Source organism: Odocoileus virginianus, chromosome 26 (assembly GCF_023699985.2).
Source record: "Odocoileus virginianus isolate 20LAN1187 ecotype Illinois chromosome 26, Ovbor_1.2, whole genome shotgun sequence".
NCBI lineage: Eukaryota > Metazoa > Chordata > Mammalia > Artiodactyla > Cervidae > Odocoileus > Odocoileus virginianus.
The window spans coordinates 8,480,540-8,501,653 of NC_069699.1; the positions used below are offsets into that span (position 1 = coordinate 8,480,540).

The following is a 21,114-nucleotide window of genomic DNA, read 5'->3' on the forward strand; positions in this document are numbered from 1 at the left end:
AGAGTGCATGGAAGCTGTAGGTTTCTTTGGGTGTTTTGACGTTTTAACAGTATAAAGTTTTCCAATCCATGAACATGAGGTAGCTTTCCATTTATTTATGTGTCCTTTGATTTCTTTTAGCAATATTTTGTAGTTTTCAGTGAACAGATCTTTTGCCTTCTTGGTTAAGTGTATTCCTAGTGTTTTGTTCTTTTTTCTTATCATAAACAGTATTGTTTTCTTTCTTTCCTTTTTAGTTGTTCATTTGGTTGTTAGTGTATAGAAATGCAGCTGATCTTCTGTGTTGATTTTGTATCCCTACACCTTTGCTGAATTAATTCATCTAGTTTTTAAAGCAGTTGCATTTGTTTTCTGTGTTCTATAACAGAGTGCACAAATTTAGCAACTTAAAACAACACACATTTATTATCCTACAGTTTCTTTGGGGGCAGGAGTCTGAGCGAAGTTAAACTGTCTTCTGTTTAGGGTCTCGTGAAACTGCAGTCAGGAGTTGGCTGGGCTGTATTCTCACCTGAAGATTCAACTGGGGAAAAAAATTGCTTCTAAGCTCACTTAGGTTTTTGGCAGAATTAGTTTTCTTGTGAAATTATGACTGAGACTTCTTGCTTACTAGAAGTTGCTTGGTCATCTGTAGGCTGTCTTCAGGGTCCTAAAGGCTGCTCTCAGCTTTTAGGGGCAGCCTGAAGTTCTTGACCCTTGGGTGTTCTGACCACTTCATCAAAGCATCAAGGAAAGCCCAGGGCGATTCTACAGGCTTGACAGCCCCATGTGGTGTGGTATGATCATGGGAATGATGTCTTGTAACTTTTGTCATAATCTGTTGGTAGAAGCAAGTCATGAGTTCTGCCTACATTCCAAGTGAGGTGTTCACAGAAAGATGTAAACAAGAGTGGGAACTGACTGTAGCATCAGCCATAGCTGGTTACAAAATAGCACATATTTTATCAACCTATTTTTGTGTGAAAAGCATATATGCACTTAAGAGTATCTTCAAATGGTGGAAAACTGCTGTTTTTTAATCATTGTTTTATAGTATTTTTTTCATTATTTGTTCCTATTTCTCCCTGCAGTATTCTAGTTTTGCAATTTTAAATCAATAGTTGTGTCTTCCTTATAACTAAATAAATGCTGTTTACTACTTAAGCCAAGAATTAATATCATGATTGTTTCCTTTCTTGTTTAACTTTCTTTCCCACCCCACCCCCCACCCCTGAGATTTAAGGACTTGTTTTTGGAGGGGGAGGGGGTTAGCTTTCTAGTCACCTTATTTTCCCCAGATGCTGCAATAGATTTTTCACATGTCTACTCTTTCTAATTTATTTTAAATTTTCAAGTATCTGCTCTTTCTAATTTAGTAATTTATGGTTTATTTGTGAAATACCTATAGAGAAATAGAAAACAAAAATACAGTTTCAGGAAGACTAATAAAATAAGCACCTATGGCCTCACTACCAAGGCCAAGAAATTGAACAGTCAGTATCCTAAAAGTTTCCTGTAAATAATCTTAAATGGCAGCTCTTTGCCCTCCCAGTAATCATAATCCCATTTTACATGGTAATAACTCTTTTGGAACCATTCCCTGCCTTGCTCTGTAATCATATCCCTTCCTGCAAATATGTATTCCTAGTCAGTTTGTGACTTCACTTTGAAAAACTGAATGGTTTGATCACCCTTTTGTGTCTACTAGTCAGGTTAGGCTAGCCTACTGTAACAAACAATAGCCAAGTCTCAGTAGTTTTAACACGTTAAAGCTTCTTTCTCACTCCCACTGGCAAAGGAGTAGCTGGTTCCACACAGTCACTGAGGACTCAGACCACTTTCATCTGGTGACTCTGCTCTTCCATGGGACTCAGAGACTTTCACACTTGCACTGAACTCTCTGCCTCTGGCTGACAGATTCAAGGGCAAAAAGAGGGAGTGTGGTGGGTTCCGTGGCAAGTTTGTGGGCCTGGACTAGTACATATATCATTTTTGTCCACATTCCATGAGCCAGAATTCAGTCAAATAGCTGCTCCTAATTCAAGGAAGGTCGTGAAATGTAGCATGTGTGTGTGCTCAGTTGCCCAGTCGTGTCCGACTCCTGGAGACCCCATGGACTGTAGCCCGCCAGGCTCCTCTGTCCATGGGATTCTCCAGGCAAGAGTACTGGAGTGGGGTGCCATTGCCTTCTCTAGGGATCTTCCTGACTGAGGGTTTGAAGCCGAGTCTCCTGTATCTCCTGCATTGCAAGTGGATTCTTTACCACTGTGCAGCCTGGGAAGCCCCTGAAATGTAGTGTAACTGGGCAGAAAGGGGAAATGACTCGATGAACAGTCGGCCAATTTCTACCACAGTATTTATCCCTAGGCAGTGTCTATTTTGACAGTTGAAAAACTGAATGGCAAATATGAACTTAGTTAAGACTAGAAAGGTCCATATTGTTACTATTAAATGAAGGCTGACAGAAGCAGATAAGCTGAACAGACTCTTTCTTGAGTCCTTTCTGCTAAGTCCTTGGGAAGGTTTGCTAATAAGTCCTGAGAAGCCCTAAGACTCATTACAGTCGGGGCACCTCGTGGACCTGAAGTCTTTACAAGGTGTTAAGTACCAAGAAGAAATGTGGGTGGGGAAGTACACTGTTCTTTCAGCCTCTTCCTGCTCTATCTGTTAGCAGAAGGTAAAAGTGAAATATATCCATGGTGTGAAGTATGGCCTCCCTCCCATCTAGGCAGCTGGAGGTGGAACATTGGGAATTTCCAACATGGGGTCAAGACGGACTAAATTCAGATTAAAAGCCTGGGCCAGCTCAGCTCGTATTAAAAAGAAGTCTCAAAGGCTGTGGAAGTTTGGGCGATGCCAGCCCTCTGGTATGTCTCTGGAACTAGTGATTGCTTCAGTCTGTAGCTTTCTTCCTGGAATGTTCGCCACCCTGGGATGGCTTGATCCTGTTCACCTCTTCGGTCTTGGATTTATTCCCTGTATGCTATGTTTCTGTCTTTTTGATTTTCTCTTTTATTAGAGATGTACCTTTAATAACATTAAATAGGGTGTAAAAGATAAATTTTTGAAAATGTGGGTGTCTGAAGTCTTACCCACTCCAGTATTCTTGCCTAGAAAAATCCATGGACAGAGGAGCCTGGCAGGCTATAGTTCATGGGTCACAAAAAGTCGGACACGACTGAGTGGCTAATGCACACACACAGCTGAGCGTGCATGCATGAGAACAGAGCAGTGTGCCTGGGCTTAAGCCACTTACAGGGGGTCTGTAATTTTCTTTCAGGAATGTGAAGGCATCACTCTATTGTCTTCTTGTTGCCAGAATTATTTTTGTTTCCAGAAGACTGAAACCATTCTAATTGTTAATCCTTTATCTGTGACCTGATCTTTCCATCCCTGGAAAGCTTGTAAAATCATTCTTGTTCCCATGTTTGAAATTAACTATAAGAATTCACTATGAAATACCTTGGTGAAGATTCAGAACTTGTACAGTCAGTAGGCCTTTTGAATCTGGTGACTCATGGCCTTAATTTCAGGAAAGTTATTACTTTTTAAAAAACACTGGATCTTAGTTGCAGCATGTGGGATCTTAGCTGCGGCATGCAGGCTCTTTAGTTGTGGCATATGGGACCTAGTTCCCTGACCAGGGATCAGACCCAGGCTCCCTGCGTCAGGAGTGTGGAGTCTTAGCCACTGGACCACCAGGGAAGTCCCAGAGAAGTTATTTTATTAGTGATTTCGTTTTCTTTGTGTGTGTGAATGTCAGTGTGTGTGTGGGGGGGGGAGGGGGTGTTGGGGGTAGTAGATGAGCAGGTATGGGAGGGCCTGTTCGTTTTTATAGAAAGGAGCCCACCAAGTATTGGTATTGAACCTTTCATGAGCAGAAGGAATGTGTCTGGAATGGCCCTTGTTACCTGTGTCTTTGGATTGGAGTGACACTTGGGTCACCCACTCTCACAGCTGTGCGGTCAGCTCTGCCCTTTTCTCTAGTCCTTCCCTCACGAACACTGTACATACATCATATTTATCTGTTAACTTCATCTTTTTATGAGCCTAGTCAGTATCTTGCCTACCATTTTAGGGAATTATTTTGTCTTTCTAAGACAAGTTTAAGCTACACAAATCTGACCAGCATGGTCCAAGAGAAGGGAAATGTTGGCATCTTCCTGTCACCACTATTTTTCCCCCAGTGGGTGAACGCATGGTGGAAGAATCATAGGGATCTAAAGAGAAACCCAAAATTTCAAAGAATTTTGCTCTGATCATAAGAACCTGTAGAGTTGAACATTGATGTCTTACCCAAGACTTTAGAGTCTTGGTAACGTTAATGGTTACTTCTTTGTTCTAATTTTGACTTATTGATTGAAGTCAGAGTTCTAATTTTATTACATTTTTAAGGTTAATCTAATGGTGTTCATTCTTTTTAAAATTAATAATGTGTTTTTCGTTTAGTTAGAACTTCGTTGTGTCCATAAGAGTCTTGGTTGGTGTGAAATCTGTTAGAACATTATGATTTTACCAGATATAACCGACATAAATTTTTATAGTCCTACTTTGTAGTACTCTGACAGGTCAAATGAATCTTTCCCCTTCATCGGCTTAATACAGTGTCAAAGTTGATTATTCTTTTTACATGTTTTCATACTATGAGGTAGCCCCAGGATTGTAGCTTTTAGTAGCTTAAATCAGTTTTTGGTAGGGTGATTATCTATAATATATAAAGCTTAAGAAAAAAGAATTTTTTATACACTATTTCCTTTGCCATTTATTTTTCATATGTACAAAATTTTACATAATTTCAGTCACACTTTACATGCCATTTGTCATCTTTTTGTACCTTGTAGATATGATATCAAACTTGTCCCTGTCTTTATTTGCTTCCCATGAGTTTTCTAATGCTATAGTTTATTGTATCATGTTGACTGGCCTTGCTTGACTTAAAGCAGTTGTCACTTTGGGTCATTTTCAGCTTAGTGTTTTGTTTTACTATAGATTAAAAAGAAATTAAAATGATTGTCTTTATTCATGTAATTTTTTCTTTTGTTGTATTCTAAGTTTGTTTTTTTTTGTTTTGTTTTTTTTTTTTTACTAATAGAATAGAGTTAATGTGAGTATCGTCGGTAGAATTCACTCCCAAGCAGAAGGAGAAACTAGTCTAAAGCTAATCCCCCCCCCACCGCCTTTGGGACTTAATTCTGATCCCTTCTATTTTATTATCAGCAGCAGGTATCTTATTCTTCTATCATATTTTGATTTTTACTTCTTTTCATGAAAGTATTTCAATTATAATTACACATACTTCAAAAAGAGAACACACCCTTGTAAGTTCAGTAGGAGGACAGGTAATTCTTTTTAATGTTACTTCATACCTCGGATTAGATCTGATAGACAGAGTGCCTGAAGAACTGTGGACAGAGGTTCGTGACATCGTACAACAGGCAGTGATCAAGACCGCCCTCAAGAAAAAGCACTGCAAAAGGGCAAAGTGGTTGTCTGAGGAGGCCTTACAAATAGCTGACAAAAGAAAAGTGAAAGGCAAAGGAGAAAAGGAAAGATATACCCACTTGAATGCAGAATTCCAGAGAATAGCAAGGAGAGATAAGAAAGCCTTCCTCAGTGATCAGCACAAAGAAATAGAGGAAAATAATAGAAAGGCAAAGACTAGAGATCTGTTCAAGAAACTTAGAGATACCAAAGGAACATTTCATGCAAAGATGGGCACAATATAGGACAGAAATGGTGTGGACCTAACAGAAGCCGAAGATATTAAGAAGAGGTGGCAAGGATACACAGAAGAACTATACAAAAAAAAATCTTCATGACCCAGATAACCACGATGATGTGATTACTCACCTAGAGCCAGACATCCTGGAATGCAAAGTCAAGTGGGCCTTAGGAAGCATCACTACAAACAAGGCTAGTGAAGGTGATGGAATTCCAGTTGAGCTGTTTCAAATCCTGAAAGATGATGCTGTGAAAGTGCTGCACTCCATATGCCAGCAAATTTGGAAAAATCAGCAGTGGCCACAGGACTGGAAAAGGTCAGTTTTCGTTCCAATCCCAAAGAAAGGCAATCCCAAAGAATCCTCAAACTACTGCCCAATTGCACTCATCTCACACACTAGCAAAGGAATGCTCAAAATTCTCCAAGCCAGGCTTCAACAATACATGAACTGCAAACTACCAGATGTTCAAGCTGGATTTAGAAAAGCCAGAGGAACCAGAGATAAATTGCCAACATCCTTGGATCATCAGAAAGGCAAGAGTTCCAGAAAAACATCTACTTCTGCTTTATTGACTATGCCAAAGCCTCTGTGTGGATCACAACAAACTGGAAAATTCTTTAAGAGATGGGAATACTAGACCACCTGACCTGCCTCCTGAGAAATCTGTATGCAGGCCAAGAATCAAAAGTTAGAACTGGACGTGGAACAACAGACTGGTTCCATATCGGGAAAGGAGTACATCAAGGCTGTATATTGTCACCCTGCTTATTTAACTTATATGCAGAGTACATCATGTGAAATGCCAGGCTGGATGCAGCACAAACTGGAATCAAGATTGTTGGCAGAAATATTAATAACCTCAGATATACAGATGACACTACCCTTATGGCAGAAAGTGATAAAGAACTAAAGAGCCTCTTGGTGAAAGTGAAAGAGGAGAGTGAAAAAGTTGGCTTAAAGCTCAACATTCAGAAAACTAAGATCATGGCATCTGGCCCCATCACTTCATGGCAAATAGATGGGGAAACAATGGAAACAGTGAGAGACTTTATTTTCTTTGGTCCAAAATCACTGCAGATGGTGACTGCAGCCATGACATTAAAAGATGCTTGCTCCTTGGAAGAAAAGCTATGACCAACCTAGACAGCATAGTAAAAAGAGAAATTACTTTGCTAACAAAGGTCTGTCTAGTCAAAGCTATGGTTTTTCCAGTAGTCCTGTATGGATGTGAGAGTTGGACTATAAAGAAAGCTGAGCACAGCAAGAATCAATGCTTTTGAACTGTGGTGTTGGAGAAGACTCTTGAGAGTCCCTTGGACTGCAAGGAAATCAAACTAGTTCATCCTAAAGGAAATCAGTCCTGAATATTCATTGGAAGCACTGGTGCTGAAGCTGAAACTCCAATACTTCTGCCACCTGATGTGAAGAACTGACTCATTGGAGAAGACCCTGATGCTGGGAAAGATTGAGCACAGGAGGAGAAGGGGATGACAGAGGATGAGGTGGTTGGATGGCATCAGTGACTCGATGGACATGAATTTGAGTAAACTCCGGCAGTTGGTGATGGACAGGGAGGCCTGGTGTGCTGCAGTCAGTGGGGTCACAAAGAGTCAGACACGACTGAGCAACTGAACTGAATTGGAAATAGAGAAAAATGCCTTCCCACAAAGTATGTAGGTCTGGTGTTGAATTAGGGTTAGATTTATGTTTGAAAATATACAACTCCCCACCCACCTACCCACCCACTTGTGGCTCAACTGAGATTAACTTTAGCCATGGGATTTCCTTCTGAGTTTTGCTTTGTCACCTCTTTTGCTATTGTGATTTCAGATTTTTTTTTTGTTTTTTTTTTGGTATCAGTTACAGCTTATATTTCTGAAACATTTTACAGTTTATTAAAACGTACTCAATATATCCATTTGATCTTTAAAATGACCCTTGTGATGGGAAAAGAAATTTAAATTAAATATTTCAAGACTTGTTCATTGAAAATCACAAAATATGGTGAAAGAAATTAAAGAAGATCTAGGTAAATGGCAAGACATCCCATGTTCATGTTTTGGAATATGAATATTGTTAAGGTGACACTGCTGTACAAATTGATCTTGGACAGTGCAGAATTCAATTTTTGTTGCAGAAAGAGTCATGCCCATCTTAAAATTTGTATGGCAAGATAAGGGACCCAGACCCGGCAATACAATCTTAAAGAGGAACAAAGTTGGAGGATTCATGCTTCCTAATGTTAAAACTTACTTTGAAGCTACAGTAATCAATTACAGACAGTGTAATACTGGCATAAGGATATATATATTTATCAATGGAATGGAATTGTGGGGCCAGAAATAAACCCTTACTTTTATGTTTAGTTGATTTTTAACAAGGGTACCAAGACAGTTCAGTGAGGGAAAGGACTGTCTTTTAAACAAATGGTACTGGAAAAAGTAGATAACCACATGCAAAAGAATGAAGTTGGATCCCTGCGTCACACCATGTAGAAAACTAATTCAGAATGGATTATGTAAAAACTAAAGCTATAAAACTCTTAGAAGAAAACAGAGTAAATCTTTGTCACCTTTGGGTGGACAGTGCTTTCTTAGCCTATGCACCATCAAAGTCTTACAACAAAAGAAAAAAATAGGTGATTTGACTTCCTCAAAATAAAACCTTTGTGCTTCAGAGAACACTATTCTCTGAATAGTGAGAAAGGATATGCAGACAGGACTTCCCTGATGTCCAGTGGTTACGACTCTCACTTCCGCTGCACGGAGCATGGGTTTGATCTCTGGTCAGGGAACTAAGTTACCATATGCGCTCCAGTGTGGCCAATAAGTAAATTAATTATTTGACTTTAAAAAAAGAATATGTAGAATGGTATAGCTACATTCTCTCTGACCTCTTTACGATTTTAATTTTCCCATTGTACTCTTTCTTCCACTTACAAGGCAATGATTAGTATGTACGTAGTACCTTGCAAATTTTTAGTAGATCTTCATTGAAAAGGGAAAAATTAAAGGTATATGATTTCTTTTATTAAAATTTTGCAATTTTAGAATCTCCTTCATATTACATTAGAAAATCATATCCTTATTTCACACTTCTACATTTTTCCTTTGTTTGGGGCTTTATCACCTTTGTTTGGGATTTTATCACTTTTGTTTGGGTTTTTTGTCACCTGAGCTTCTATTTTTAACCCTAGTACTTGTGCTGTTTTCTTGTTTTCTGCTTTATTTCACACTTTTAAGTGGGACCTATCTTCAGTAGTATGTAATTTTCTCTCCTTCCCATTCAGTCTCTGGGCATGTGACAATACATTTCTGAGCTACTTAAAGGTGTGGGGAAAGGAGTCCATTCAAATGGTACTACTAGAACGTGGTTTACTTCTTAGGGTAAACTGAGAATGCAGTTGTTGGTAAGAGAACATCTTCCTGATTTAGGTTCTGCACAGTTGATGATGTAGTATTTATTATAAATCATGTTGATCATACAGCCCGTTAGAGTTCATTTATTGAATAACATTGTCAGCAAGGAAGGAAGTTCGCCCCTGGCATGTACTCTTATGAAAAGAGGAAACGGAAAGATTATTGGTTGTGTTGGGTATATAAGAATACTAAGTATTCAAAATACTAGACTTTAAAAAACATTTTTGGTAATTCTTAGGACTACTGGGTGTGGAAGTAGGAGATGTGACTATACAAGTCTTTGACCTTTTATAGGCATTGTATTTTATAAAAGATGAGTTTAAATTAACCCTTATAGGTTCTGATACTTTTCCTGAGATTTAGTTTGTATTTAGTACCTAACTTTCTTTGTTCTGCCAGGCCCTCCAGTTTTGCCTCATGTATGTATTTTCATTTTTTACTTTGCCTCAAGTTCTGGGTGTTCCTTTTGTTGCTTTTGTGGGTTCTGTGTAATGGTCTCATCTAGATATTTCAGAATTGATGTCGTTGCAATCCCTCCCTCCCTTCCTTGCTTTTTTCTTTTTCTCTCCCCCTCTCCTCCCCGTGCTTTTTGTGCCCTTCCCCGCTTCCATTTTTTTTGTTTTTCCTTTTAGTCCAGGAATTCATGTTCTCTGCTTTTCCCATAATCTTTCTAATGTATACATAACTATTGGTATTCTTCTATACTGTGAGTACCTCTGCCTTCCTTTTTATTTCAAATCAAGATTTTTTAATTGCAATTCCCAGTTGCCATGCCTTTTGTTCATTTAGTCATCTACCTTTGTCAACCAGTTACTTTTTTCCCAGCACTTTGTTATAAAAAATCTCAAACATACAAAAAAGTTGAGGGAACTCGCTGGTGGTCTAGTAGTTAGGACTCCACACTTTCACTGCAGGCCCAGCTTTGATTTCTGGTCAGGGAACTAAGATCTTGCAGGCTGTGTGGCACAGCTAAAAAAAACAGTTGACAGAGGTCTGTGAACACTCTTGTACCTACCACCTGGATTCTGCTATTAATATTTTATTATATGTTGTCACCCATATAGTCTTTTATCCATTCTCCTCTCTATCAATTATTCCTTTTTATTTTTGGATGCATTTCAAAATAAGTAGACGGTATCAGTACACTTCAACCCTGAATGTTTCAGTAAGCGCATCATTGTCTAGAGTTCAGTATTTGTTTGAAGGTCCTTTCCTTTTGAGGTGGAATTTATACCGAGGTATATGCGCAGATCTTAAGTGTACCATCTAATGACCTTTGTCTTTCTAAGTCAATTTGTGTTCTAATAAGGTGACTAACATACATTATACAGTTATACCTCTGAACTTGTGTATTTATTCAGATTTTCCAAAAAAGACTCTGAATAACACAGAGTACCTTAAAATGTTTTTTAGCATGGCCAGTGATACCTCAAGAAGCATACTGGTAGAAGCAATTTTGAGGATACTTTTGTTTAGTTAAATATAAAGACTTTTAAAGAAAGGCTAGGAATGCCCTTTTGTCAGCTTCATAAGCTAAGTATGTAAAAGAGCTAGTTAGTTCAAGACACTTGAAACATTTTGTCTGCTAAGGGCTTGCATTTATCTTAACTCACGTGAGCCTCACATTAGCCATGTCAGATGGTGGGGACAGTTGTTCTTTCTGCTCTTCGGGTGAGGAGAGGAAGGCGTAGGCAGTGGGGCGAGCAGAGCCGCAGCTGGTCCTGCAACCAACTCAGAGCCTCTCGCTTTGAATCTTGTCCAGGGGCAGCAGCTCCGGCCGCTCTTAATTTCAGTTCAGGTGCCATTCTGGATCTTGGGACTTGCTTATAAGTAACTACCAAATGTTTCATTGTATGGACTTGGGCTACCTGTAGTGACAGTGCTGACACAGAAGACTTAACGCCAGTATGTTGAATTCTCTAGGATGAAATATAATACTTAGGATATAGGGAACTGCCGCCATCAGGGCCCAGACAGAACTATCTGAGTGTGCTATATTTAGCATATGGTACACTGATACTCTGTCCTCATGAAAGTGAACCGTGTCATGAGTGAAACGCCACTTAATGTGGCAAAATGCCTGTTTTTCAGAAATGTATTGCATGAGAAGCTTGTTGGAGAAGAGAAAGCCTTATTGATATGTCTGTTTTGGAAGGTTTATATTTCACAGCACCCTTTCTTTCCTTTAGGTAGACAGATACTTAATGACAAAACCATCTGGAGAAAATCAACTTGACATTGGGTAAAGGAGTTCACAAAAATGCAGGCAGTTTTGCTCTTGTCAAGGGGTGTAAAGGTTTAGCTCTGGGTTTGGTTGATAGCACTAAGGAAAAGCTGGAAGAAATTAACATGGCTCTCAAAGAAAACTGTTCTTGAAAAAAACCTCCTTGGAATAGAAATTTACTTTAGAATCGTTTAGAATCAGAAACTGGAAATAATTTATTTGAGGTCACCTTCAAGACTATCTTTAATTTTGTCATTTCATTGAAAAGTAGTTTTCTATTGTCTATGCCAGAAATCTTATTTAAGGTTTCCCCCTGTCGGTGATGTAGACTCTTCTAGAGTCATTAGAAGATGGTTGCATAGGGACTGAAAACCTTACATTTTTCTAATGTCAGGAAGGATGTCTCCTTACAGAATACAAACAGCATAATTTTTGCAAAAGCCCTCAATTGTTTTTTAAAATAGGTAATGACTGATCTGCCTCACGTGCAGATGAAAAACGTGCGGGGATCTGGCCAGTTATGCAGGAGAACGCCTGGGAGCCCTTGTAGATGAGTCTCAGAGGACTAGGGGGACAGGAAGTTGTCTCTGCTTCCTCTGTTATCCTGCGCCTCCGTCCTTTTCGCTGTCATCTTTCTCTCAGGGTGGCTTAGCCTGGAGCTTGTTGAAACAGTTTTGGTGTTTAGGCATTGTTAAGAAAAGATAATTCTTTAAAAAAAAGTTTTATTTGTTGTTTTTGGCGGTGCTGGGTCTTTGTGGCAGTGCACTGGCTTCTCGTTGCAGTGGCTTTTCTTGCAGAGCACGGGCTCTAGGGCGCTCAGGCTTCAGTAGTTACGACGCACGGGCTTAGTTACTCCATGGAATGTGGGGATCTTCCTGGATCAGGGCTCAAACCCATGTCCCCTGCATTGGCAGGCAGATTTCTTTACCACTGAGCCACTGGGAAGCCCCTTAGAAAGGATAATTATTTAGGTAAATCTGTGTGCTAAGGAATATCCTGGCAGCTCTAACGTCTAAGGCAGTGTATTAGTTGAGAAACAAGGAAAATGGATTATGGGAAAAGAGGAGAAAGAAATCCTCTATTCAAAAGCATGCCACTGGTGGTGGTGTCAAATAACGTGTCTCAGCTGGGTAGCATATTGGGCCTAATTTGGGTGCAATCCACTTTGGGGCCAGTTTATTCTCTGATATGAAAGCTTTTATTTTTAAATGCATCTCTTTTCCCCCGATGCTATTGAAGTTTTAGAGAGTCAAGAAGAAAAAACCTCATCCTTCTAACAAAACTACTGTTAAACTTTGCTACAGTTCCAGACAAGTCTTGTTTTCTTCTCTAATTATTTTTGTGTGTCTAGAATTAGAAAATGCGTACGTTTTGTATCCCACTTCTGTGAAATGTCTTTCAGTGAGTCCTTGGAAAGTTGGCTAAAGGGCAAATATTAGATGATACCACAGAGCAGCAGCTAAATTGTCACTCGGGTCTGAAAAGGCACCTTCTGTTGCAGGCTGCTTTTCTCGGTGGGTGACTAGTGTTTGCACATTAGTATTAAATAAGTGAATGATCTCTAAAATGGTGCTGAGGCTAAGAATGATGGCAGATTTCTGGGGGCGGGGCGGGGGGGGGGGAATTGTCTGTGCTTTCCAGAAATTGTCTTGATTCGTGGCTAGGATTTAATCAGGTGCTGCCTTCAGGTATACATTCTTATTTTTTTTTCTTCTGTTTCCATTTAAATGAATCCTTGTCTTGTATCAGTTCAACCGCTTGTCATGTCAGACTCTTTGCGACCCCATGGACTGCATGGACTTTCTTGTATAGAGATATATTTTCTATGGCAGAATAATAAGACTATCATCCGTCTTCATTCTGATTGACAAACATAACAGGTCAGCTGTGTAGGGAAAAAAATGGAGTCAGCTAAGATAGGAATGGCCTGAATTTTCATCAGAGAGAACTTTTTTGGGCAGAATGAATTGATGAGTTCTGTTTTATTTTGCTTGGATCCAGTAAATTCATTCCAATACATTAAAGTCACTTATACTTTTAATATATTCAATAGTGTATTCTATTAGGACAGACTCACTTGAGATTTTCTTTGTGGCTTCTTGTCGAATGAAATTTTGCTGGTTGATGTATTTATTAACTTATTTTGTTTACTTGCGTTGGGTCTTATTTGTAGCATGCAGGATCTTTTGCTGCTGCGCATGGGCTCTCTAGTTACGCCCTGTGGGCTTCAGTAGTTGGGGCTCATGAGCTTAGTTGCTCCATGGCATGTGGGATCCCGGTTCTCCAGTCAGGGCTCAAACTCGCATCATCTGCATTAGAAGGCTGATTCTTAACCACTGAACCACCAGGGAAGTCCCTCGCCAGTTTATTTTGTTAAAGCTAGGGAAAAACTGATGGATATTTCATTTAAAAAGCTACACGCCCAGGAATGTGTATAGGAGAGAAGGAGTCATGTAATTTGGGATGCATTCTCTCACTAGTGTCTTTTATTTCAAATACCATGTGCTAGAAAGGTTAGATGGTCTTTATCATCCTTGTTATTTAATGCTAGCAGACGACTTTTTCCTTCTCTCCTTTGTTTTGTTCATCACTGTATTTTTAACACCTCCCATAGTACCTACCTGGCAATAGCAGCTATTCAGGATTTGTTGCCCTAGATGTTGGTTATTGTACTGTTCATGGGGTTCTCAGGCCAAGAACACTGGAGTGGTTTGCCACTCTCTCCTCCAGTTGACCATGTTTTGTCAGAACTCTCAACTATGATCCATCCGTCCTGGGTGGCCCTGCACAGCATGGTGCATAGTTTCACTGAGTTACACAAGCCCCTTTGCCACAAGAAGACTGTGATCCATAAAGGGCAAAACTCAGCCTTCAGAAAACTAAGATCGTGACATCTGGTCCCATCACTTCATGGCAAATAGAAGGGGAAAAATTGGAAACAGTGACAGACTTTATTTTCTTGGGCTCCAGAATCACTGCCGACAGTGACTGCAGCCAAAGAATTAAAAGATGCTTGCTCCTTGGAAGGAAAGCTATGACAGACACAGACAATGTATTGAAAAGCAAAGACATCATCTTGCTAACAAAGGTCCATGTAGTCAAAACTATGATTTTTCCAGTAGTCATGTACAGATGTGAGAATTGGACCATAAAGAAGGCTGAGCACCGAAGAATTGATGCTTTTGAATTATGGTGCTGGGGAAGACTCTTGAGAGTCCCTTGGACAACAGGGAGATCAAGCCAGTCAATCCTAAAGGAAATCAGCCTTACATATTCATTGGAAGGACTGATGCTGAAGCTCTAATACTTTGGCCACCTGATGCGAGGAGCCAACTCATTGGAAAAGACCCTGATGCTGGGAAAGATTGAAGGCAAAAGGAGAAGGAGGCGGCAGAGGATGAGATGGTTAGATAGTTATCACCGACTCAATGAGCAAACTCCAGGAGAAAGTGAAAGACAGGGAAGCCTGGCACGCTGCAGTCCACGGGATCACAAAGAGTTGGACCCAACTTAAAGACTGAACAACAGACATTGTTGTTTATTGCTAATTGCAGAATAATAAACTTTATTCTTTTTCTTTTTAATGTGGTAACTTCCTTGGTGGCTCAGTGGCAAAGAATCCACCTGCCAATGCAGAAGGAGCAGGTTTGATCCCTGGGTCGGGAGTATCTCCTGGAGAAGGAAATGGCAACCCACTCCAGTATTTCTGCCTGTAAAATCCCATGGACAGAGGAACCTGGTGGGCTGTAGTCCATGGGGTTGCAGAGATGGTCACAACTTAGCAACTGCACAGCAGTGGTTTAAGTGGAATTGCTTCTTGATTTACACTGAAAGCCAACTTGCCTTTGTAGCTTTAAGGCTCTGTATTAAATTTTCTTGAATATGCGCTCTCAAAGTTTTAGGCTGGATGACTTCTGTGAAATGTTTTTTTCTCTCTGGAATGTAAATAGATTTTAGAAATAGCTCTAGTAATTTTAGATTGTTAAGTAAAATTATTGCTGTTTGCAGTTTTCTGAAGCTAACATAATACGTTCTCACAGAGTGCTGTGGATAATATAGTGAAAACCATAGGAGATTTAGTAATTAGTATAAATTTAAATATTCTAAAATTTATTGGGAAAAAACTGATAGTGGAAGACAAAGTGGTGACTAATTTCAGTAATTGATACTTAAATATAATTTCTCATTGTTAAAAGTGTAAGTGAGTATTAAAACTATATAAAGAGAAACATCCTAAATTATTCTGTTTCTTTTTTATTTCAGGGCTGAAAACAGTGAAGTCACATTTCATTGTTTAAAGACTATTTAGAAGACAAGATGGGGACTCCTGGTTCTGGAAGGAAAAGGACACCTGTGAAAGACCGATTTTCTGCAGAAGATGAAGCTTTGAGTAGCATTGCCAGAGAGGTATGTCTAGAAAACCTCTCTCACCACTGAGTTGTATAAAAGAGAATGTTGTAAAGATGCTGGGGTAACAAATATAGAGATTCATTCATTGAGCTAGTTTCAGAATGTTTACTGTGAATTAGATGTTAAATACAGCCTCCAAAATGTTGTATTAGAATAAAATGCAGTTACTGTCTCTTTACTTGGGTATTTATTCAAGTTATCTAAAATTAATTTTTCATTTTATTTTTGTGGTTTAGTTGACCTCCAGGGACTTGTCCTAATGTTTTGAAATTTATAATTAATATTCGTTATTGAAGCTTAAGGTAATTAGAATGTTGAAGATATGATAGCTCTATTATAGAAATGCTCATTTGGGCTCTACAGTTAATATATTCCAGGAAGCACTGTATCATTGTTGACAGAAACAGTCCTTATTTGGTGTCTGCTCAGATTCAGCATCTTAGCAGTTTTTGAAATAACTGCAGTGGAATTTTTGTGTTTAACTTTTAGCTAGTAATAGAGCTTCCGGAGCATTTTTGTTTTGATTTGTTGACAACTCAGAAAAAAGGACAAAAAGGAAAGGAGTGTCACCTATTAGATCTCTGGCAGCATTTCCTGTTGCATATTGGACATTTCAGATAACTCCCAGCTGTGATTTCTTAGTGAGGAGCCAACTTTGTTTCAAACTCTGTCTGCAGTTGCAGACCTGACTATATACTAACCTGGTAGAAGAAGCACTTAGAGCATTTTCAGATTGTATTCTTTGGGTGCGAATTGTTCCCTCATCACTTCCTCTTTGTTATTCTTAGTAAATAACTCATGTAAAACTAGTGCTATTTCCTTTTGACATATCACAGTGTTTTTTTGGATTTAGCTCATTGTTACATTTTTCTTTTTGTAAGCTACTCAGCTTTTGAATTGAAAGTCAAATTTTGTAGGAGGATATTTGAGGCAGAGGAAGTTCTCTAAAATCTGATGACAAAACTGTGATAATACCTTAACAAAGTTTGTTTTTAAAAATTGGTGATACTGTAAAAAGCAGTGCTAAGGGGAAGATTCATAGCATTACAGGCCTACCTCAAGAAACAAGAAAAAAGTCAAATAAATAACCTAACTCTACACCTAAAGCAACTAGAGGAAGAAGAAATGAAGAACCCCAGGGTTAGTAGAAGGAAAGCAATCTTAAAAATTAGGGCAGAAATAAATGCAAAAGAAACTAAAGAGATCATAGCAAAAATTAACAAAGCTAAAAGCTGGTTTTTTGAAAAAATAAACAAAATTGACAAACCATTAGCAAGACTCATTAAGAAACAAAGGGGGAAGAACCAAATTAACAAAATTAGAAATGAAAATGGAGAGATCACAACAGACAACACTGAAATACAAAGGATCATAAGAGACTACTACCAGCAGCTCTATGCCAATAAAATGGACAACTTGGAAGAAATGGACAAGTTCTTAGAGAAGTATAACTTTCCAAAACTGAACCAGGAAGAAATAGAAGATCTTAACAGACCCATCACAAGGAAGGAAATCGAAACTGTAATCAGAAATCTTCCAGCAAACAAAGGCCCAGGACCAGATGGCTTCACAGCTGAATTCTACCAAAAATTTAGAGAAGAGCTAACACCTATCTTACTCAAACTCTTCCAGAAAATTGCAGAAGGTGGTAAACTTCCAAACTCATTCTATGAGGCCACCATCACCCTAATTCCAAAACCAGACAAAGATGCCACAAAAAAAGAAAACTACAGGCCAATATCACTGATGAACATAGATGCAAAAATCCTTAACAAAATTCTAGCAAACAGAATCCAACAACATATTAAAAAAATCATTCATCATGACCAAGTGGGCTTTATCCCAGGAATGCAAGGATTCTTTAATATCCGCAAGTCAATCAATGTAATACACCACATTAACAAATTGAAAGATAAAAACCATATGATTATCTCAATAGATGCAGAAAAAGCCTTTGACAAAATTCAACATCCATTTATGATTAAAACTCTCCAGAAAGCAGGAATAGAAGGAACATACCTCAACATAATAAAAGCTATATATGACAAACCCACAGCAAGCATCACCCTCAATGGTGAAAAATTGAAAGCATTTCCCCTGAAATCAGGAACAAGACAAGGGTGCCCACTCTCACCACTACTATTCAACATAGTTTTGGAAGTTTTGGCCACAGCAATCAGGGCAGAAAAAGAAGTAAAAGGAATCCAGATAGGAAAAGAAGAAGTGAAACTCTCTCTGTTTGCAGATGACATGATCCTCTACATAGAAAACCCTAAAGACTCTACCAGAAAATTACTAGAGCTAATCAATGAATACAGTAAAGTTGCAGGATATAAAATTAACACACAGAAATCTCTTGCATTCCTATACACTAACAATGAGAAAACAGAGAAATTAAGGAAACAATACCATTCACCATTGCAACAAAAAGAATAAAATATTTAGGAGTATATCTACCTAAAGAAACAAAAGACCTATACATAGAAAACTATAAAACACTGATGAAAGAAATCAAAGAGGACACAAATAGATGGAGAAATATACCGTGTTCATGGATTGGAAGAATCAATATTGTCAAAATGGCTATACTACCCAAAGTAATCTATAGATTCAATGCAATCCCTATCAAACTACCAACGGTATTTTTCACAGAACTAGAACAAATAATTTCACAATTTGTATGGAAATACAAAAAACCTCGAATAGCCAAAGTAATCCTGAGAAAGAAGAATGGAACTGGAGGAATCAATCTGCCTGACTTCAGACTCTACTACAAAGCCACAGTCATCAAGACAGTATGGTACTGGCACAAAGACAGAAATATAGATCAATGGAACAGAATAGAAAGCCCAGAGATAAGTCCACGAACCTATGGTCACCTTATCTTCGACAAAGGAGGCAAGGATATACAATGGAAAAAAGATAACCTCTTTAACAAGTGGTGCTGGGAAAACTGGTCAACCACCTGTAAAAGAATGAAACTAGAACATTTTCTAACACCATACACAAAAATAAACTCAAAATGGATTAAAGATCTAAATGTAAGCCTAGAAACTATCAAACTCCTAGAGGAGAACATAGGCAAAACACTCTCCGACACAAATCACAGCAGGATCCTCTATGACCCACATCCCAGAATTTCCGAAATAAAAGCAAAAATAAACAAATGGGACGTAATGAAACTTAAAAGCTTTTGCACAACAAAGGAAACTATAAGCAAGGTGAAAAGACAGCCCTCAGATTGGGAGAAAATAATAGCAAACGAAGCAACAGACAAAGGATTAATCTCAAAAATATACAAGCAACTCCTCCAGCTCAACTCCAGAAAAATAAATGACCCAATCAAAAAATGGGCCAAAGAACTCAACAGACATTTCTCCAAGGAAGACATACTGATGGCTAACAAACACATGAAAAGATGCTCAACATCACTCATTATCAGAGAAATGCAAATCAAAACCACAATGAGGTACCATTATACGCCAGTCAGGATGGCTGCTATCCAAAAGTCTACAAGCAATAAATGCTGGAGAGGGTGTGGAGAAAAGGGAACCCTCTGACACTGTTGGTGGGAATGCAAACTAGTACAGCCACTACGGAGAACGGTGTGGAGATTTCTTAAAAAGCTGGAAATAGAACTGCCATATGACCCAGCAATCCCACTTCTGGGCATACACACCAAGGAAACCAGATCTGAAAGAGACGTGCACCCCAATGTTCATCACAGCACTGTTTATAATAGCCAGGACATGGAAGCAACCCAAATGCCCATCAGCAGACGAATGGATGAGGAAGCTGTGGTACATATACACCATGGATTATTACTCAGCCATTAAAAAGAATTCATTTGAATCAGTTCTAATGAGATGGATGAAACTGGAGCCCATTATACAGAGCGAAGTAAGCCAGAAAGATAAAGACCATTACAGTATACTAACACATATATATGGACTTTAGAAAGATGGTAACGATAACCCTATATGCAAAACAGAAAAAGAGACTCAGATGTATAGATCAGACTTGTGGACTCTGGGACAAGGCGAGGGTGGGATGTTTCAAGAGAACAGCATTGAAACATGTATATTATCTAGGGTGAAACAGATCACCAGCCCAAGTTGGGTGCATGAGACAAGTGCTCGGGGCTGGTGCACTGGGAAGACCCAGAGGGATCGGATGGAGAGGGAGGTGGGAGGGGGGACTGGGATGGGGAATACATGTAAATCCATGGCTAATTCATTTCAATGTATGACAAAAACTACTGTAATGATGTAAAGTAATTAGCCTCCAACTAATAAAAATAAATGAAAAAAAAATAATAATAAAACTAAAAAAAAAAAAGAAAAGACCCTGATGCTGGGAGGGATTGGGGGCAGGAGGAGAAGGGGACGACAGAGGATGAGATGGCTGGATGGCATCACCGATTCAATGGACATGGGTTTGGTGACTCCAGCAGTTGGTGATGGATAGGGAGGCCTGGTGTGCTGCGGTTCATGGGGTCACAAAGAGTCGGACACAACTGAGCGACTGAACTGACCTGATTCCTAGTTTTCATGTCTGTCTTCTGAACTCTGAACGTGAATATTCCAACTCTAATGATCTGGTCAGCTTAAACTTGAAACTTAAAAGACTAATTTTTTCTTTTAAGATTCAAGATTTTATTTGCAAGAATGAGTGCCTAATGTATGATGCAGTTGTGAAACTTTAGAGGAAATAGGTTTAGCAGTCTTAATAATTCTTTCATACATCCTTTGTGATTCTTTTTTTCTCTTTCAAGTTTTCATAGCCTGTTCTCTATTGTCCACTCGTATGTTGGACAATCTTTATTTTCTCTGATAGGATCATCCTTTCACACACACAGAAGTGCCTTGGGTTAGGAATTAAAACTAACAGAACCCTCGTAACAACTAAAAATGACAAATAGCTTAATCTTTTTTTTAAAGTTTAATCTTACGAGTTTAGTTTGTCTTTCCTCATTTCAAATTACTTTTTGAAGTAGATAGGGCATGCAATAAATAAACAAAAATAGCTTCTTTTTCCTCCTGCTTACTTTCTTTCAAGTTTCCATGCTTCTCAGTTGGCACCAAATCAGACAACTAGAGGGAAGGAGGAGAAAAGGGAAAAGAGGCGTGATGGTGTTCTGCACACTGAATAATTTGTGTGCTAACATGTGGAGCTGAGTGCATTTGAAAATTGTTATAAAATACTCATAACATTGACCACTGTAACCATTTTTAAGTGTGCAGTTCTGTGGGTTTAAGTACAGTCACGTGTGCAACCGTCATCACCATCTATCTCTAGGATTCTTCTTATCTTGTAAAACCTGTATGGATCTTTGGAAATGTTGCAATGTTTGGAGACT

The 21,114-nt window shown here is 38.8% G+C and overlaps 1 protein-coding gene across 18 annotated transcripts in view; it reads left to right on the forward strand.

Moving 5' to 3' along the window:
• Positions 1–21,114, forward strand: part of LRRFIP2 (LRR binding FLII interacting protein 2) — a 108,468-nt gene that overhangs the window by 8,871 nt on the left and 78,483 nt on the right. For all 18 annotated transcript variants that reach the window (XM_070455393.1, XM_070455397.1, XM_070455391.1 and 15 more), the window contains exon 2: positions 15,609–15,752. In XM_070455393.1, coding sequence (XP_070311494.1) covers positions 15,663–15,752 — 90 coding nt within the window. In that variant the 5' untranslated portion in view covers positions 15,609–15,662. The remainder of the gene's footprint in view (positions 1–15,608; positions 15,753–21,114) is intronic.